This window comes from Anneissia japonica, unplaced genomic scaffold, assembly GCF_011630105.1.
Source record: "Anneissia japonica isolate Jap-2015-1 unplaced genomic scaffold, ASM1163010v1 scaffold640_len1575945_cov177, whole genome shotgun sequence".
Classification (NCBI taxonomy): Eukaryota; Metazoa; Echinodermata; class Crinoidea; order Comatulida; family Comatulidae; genus Anneissia; species Anneissia japonica.
Genome location: NW_022684376.1, coordinates 1,225,571 through 1,229,990, shown reverse-complemented (window position 1 = coordinate 1,229,990; position 4,420 = coordinate 1,225,571). Strand labels below are relative to the sequence as shown.

At 33.1% G+C, this 4,420-nt stretch overlaps 1 protein-coding gene across 1 annotated transcript in view; it reads left to right on the top strand.

Moving 5' to 3' along the window:
• LOC117105095 overlaps positions 1 to 4,420 on the top strand; it is a 19,843-nt gene that overhangs the window by 14,350 nt on the left and 1,073 nt on the right. The window contains exons 9-11 of the mRNA XM_033246132.1: positions 1,101 to 1,205; positions 1,745 to 1,811; positions 3,936 to 4,304. Of these exons, the coding sequence (XP_033102023.1) occupies positions 1,101 to 1,205; positions 1,745 to 1,811; positions 3,936 to 4,304 (541 nt within the window). The remainder of the gene's footprint in view (positions 1 to 1,100; positions 1,206 to 1,744; positions 1,812 to 3,935; positions 4,305 to 4,420) is intronic.

The window sequence follows — 4,420 nt, the reverse complement described above, 5'->3', positions numbered from 1 at the left end:
TAATAATAATAACGATAATAATAATAATAATAATAACGATAATAATAATAATAATAATAATAATAATAATAATAATAATAAAAATAATAATAATGATAAAAAAAAAACCCAAAAACCAATAATTCTAATTAGAGCAAATTGGAAAAAATAACGAAGATACGTTTCATCGTGGAGAAAATAGTTTGTAATAAAGCCGCTTCTTTGTGACAGCAGATGCATCGCTTGCACACGCTGCTAAAGTGACAGGTGATGCGTGCTATTTGAGTTATAAGCGGTTTAAGTTGTGTCTATGCCCCCTCGGGAGCTAGACACTATGTTATCGTCTAGTATTAACCCTGTAAGATCGAGTAACTCCGGTATGGAGGAATGATGGGATGAGTCATGAGCTAAAGATAAAATATATATAAGTATAAGACCTATCATAGAAAGATAACTTTCGAATGCCCATGTAGATACTTTATTACTAAATATAATACCTGTATAGTAAGGTAGTCTTTCAAAGTTGCGGAGTAACAGAGTGTACGTAAAAGTTTTTGGAAGAAGGAGAAAGCTATGTGTGGCTGAACCGTGTTTGGTTGAATCATGCTAGGAAAAAAAATGAAATGTTATCATTGACAGAACAGATAATGATGTCAAAATATTGTATAGGCCTATACATGGAGGTTTCATGATCAAAAGTTCTTGCCAGTATTTGGTATGTTGGTCCCTGGTGCGGCTGGGCTGCTGGGTCGCGGTTCGGTGCCTGGAATCGTAAATAGGCCGTGAAGTAAAAAGTTTGAGGAACGCTGGACTGAGAACATTTGAAAATAAGAACACCGAGTAGTGTTTGCTCTCAAAACCAGTGGCGGATTTTTTTTTTAGCGCTCCCACCCCCAACATTTTGGTCCACTTTCCACAAATTCGCACCCTCCCAATAAAATCCTGCTTACGGGCCTGTCATGCTATGTTATGTTATATTATTAGTGTTACTTGTAATTGTTGTCAATGTTATTGTGCTTTTATTTTATGAGGAGCATCTGGATTTGCTGTTATGTAACCTATAACATATGCGTTAATATGTAACCTAATGTTAATAAAAGATACAAATGTCTTCCCAACAGAAAATTTCAAGTGCAACAGAAAAGGTCATTAATGGTGCATTAAGAAATGTTATTACTCTGGAATTTATTAATAAAACAAATGATATTGGAACCTATCAGCTGAATGTGAGTAAATACATATTTAATTAAAGCCCCATTCCCGGCAAAATTTCAGTTGTTAAGAAAAATCTAATTTTTGTATAATGTTATAAATATTTATAAATATAATACGGAATTGCTAGTTCAACTGAACTTAGACATTCCTAAGCATGAAAAAAATGTAAAATAAGACTGAAATTTGATATTTTGTGTTCCACACGAAAAATAAATGCGGATGATTTTTTCATGTTTGATTTTGCGACGGGTCTGCGAAGAAATATAGTAGGCGCCGAAAACATTAGGATATCCAACATTGCTAGGCTAGGCCTAGCCTTACCTCGATTTATGTTCTGTATCACACATAAAAACGGCAAACATGATATTTTCCGTTGCTAATATTGACATTTGTGAAATATAAAATTTCATAGGAATTACTTTCAAGTATGTAATATTGTTTGCTGTTATCATCTTCATTATCCTGATTATCATTATTATTATTATTATTATTATTATTTACTATTATGTCTTTTATCAAACATAATAGTATCTCTATATTTCATGTCCAGATAAGGGGAAGTTCTTCTGATAATACAAAATCCAGTTCTACAAAAACCAGATATGTAACGGTTACAGGTATAGCAATATATTTTATGAAAGTTGGTGACGGAAACTAAAATGTATTAGCATTAACCTAAAGCGTTGTCCAGGCTACCAAGTTGCATTTGACATGCCTAATATGGTCATGATGATATCATATCACGACCATATATAGGCACACCATGTCTAAATGTTAAAGGTTATTCATTTACTATGTTTTTTGTAGAAGATAACTTGATATTTGGACAGAGCTTGAAATTTATTTGAATCTTGCAACCTGGGTTTGAGTCTACGAGTACGATAACAGTGAGAAAGGAAGTGGAAATTTCAATCTCCCAAACGTTCAGCATGTTATATTGTAACGCATGTAATTTAATGCAAAACGTATTAGAAGATAATAAATTAAATATTTTTAAATGAGAATAATAATAATAATAATAATAACAATAATAATAATAATAATAATAATAATAATAATAATAATAATAATAACAGTAATAATAATAAAATAATAATAATAATAGTATTTGTTCCTGCAGTATTGCTTTTATGCTGAAAAAAAGGTTTAAAACTTATTGAAAGGTCTCACATTCCCATTACAGTTCGTCATTTAACAGCGTAGTATGTATTGCTAGCTTAATCAATTGATTCAATGCGAACAATCTTTGCTCACAACCACGACAGTACCAAGTATGCTTATGAAACTGAATTTTAGAAAAACAATATTGTTATACGAAGACTTTTATGATCAGCGTGACAAATCAAAAATATACTGTATATATATACGGTATATATACAGTATATATATACAGTATATATATATACTATATATACTGTCTCTTATACACATCTAGATGTGTATAAGAGAATATCACGTACCCCTGGACGTGCCAACGTACGGCAGCAGGAAACTCGTATATAAATATTCAGGATATCAAGGAGGCGTTACGTTAAATCCATAGTGGCACCAATCATCACTGCCTCAAAGGTCCTGTAAAAAAAATCGCGTCCGAGTTCCCCCTAGAGAAATTTCGATTTCTAGATGGCGCGAAATGAGTTTCCCGACTTCTGAAACGTCTTTAAATGACCTTTAATTTTTTTCAAAATTAGAGGTTTCCCTTCTTGAAAACGGTCAGGCAAATTTTTCTTATTCTTATTTTATGTGTGTATATATACCTGTCTCTTATACACATCTCTAAGCCCGACATTTAGATAAAATTTAATTGAAACCAATATCAATATTATGTTAGTATTTTACACTACATGAACATTGTTATACGGATTGAATAAATGTATACAAAATCGCATTTAGCAAGTAGTAAAGTCAGCTTTTTTTTTGGTCCGTGTAGATGTGTAAAACAATTAAAGCAATTTTTTGGGCTTGTAATTTCATTTCTTCTTTATTCGGTACACCATAAATAACAAACTTAAATCTAAAGACTTATATCCAGTAGGTTCTTTCTTATGGTGAGAGACCCTACACTTTTAATGTGTATTTGTTTCTACTGTGAGGGCAGTATCTTGTAACAGAGAAGGCTACCCTACTGAAAACAGATGGAAATAATTAATTTTGCCGACAGGGGGTCCGACACATATGACAGGGGCGCCCGAAGATGGCTCGGTCAGGGTCCCACAATAAATATCCTTGGTAGGGTTCATGGGAAGACATTTTATGAGCTTGGCCCACAATTGTTCTTTTAGACTACAATATCAGGGATTGGCAAACAAATTAACGTTATTTTGATAAGTAAATTTACTGTGATCCCGTGCTAGCGCCGCCACTGCATTCACTGCCAATACAACCTCTACCAATTCAAGTGAAATGTTCTTTTTACGATCTTATTTTCTTTTCTTATTGTATAACAGTATTAAATATATATAAGTGGCCTAATGTCATCAGAAGGCGAGATCTTTATAGCGTTACTTGTATCATCTTTGAGTACTTCACAAAGATCTTCAGAAACGTGGCCTAAAATTACAGAACTTCTGTGACATCCAGAAACTTCGAGAACTAGCTTCCAAAAATACGTAGAAATTCTTGTAGAAATTTAATGAGATTGAACAGAAACTTTAATAAATAAGTTTTTAAATATTTTTGTAAACAGTAATATGTATAAATTAAATACTTACAACTTAAACAATTGTTATTAAAATCTGCAGGGCCAACGACAGTATCAGCACCCACGACAACAGAGCCAACGACAGTATCAGCATCCACGACAACAGAGCCAACAACAGTACCAGCATCCACAACAGAGCCAACAACAGTACCAGCATCAACGACAACAGAGCCAACAACAGTACTAGCATCCACGACAACAGAGCCAACAACAGTACCAGCTTCCACGATAACAGAACTAACAGCATTACTATCCACGACAAACTCTATAAAACATCAAATGATATATACTGGTTTGGGCTGTATAATTGGTGTTATACTAGCTGTTTTTATGTGTCGACTGAGAAGAAAACATCGCAATGAAAGTGTTGTTGTGCAAACTTACCTTCAAGACGAGTCAAAATCTACAGGTAAGAAAACTTTCAATAATAATAAAATTCGTGAGGGAAATATAATAGTTCCTTAAAAAACCCAGTAAAATGTATCAATCAGCCAATCAATCAGTCAGTCAATCAATCAATCAATC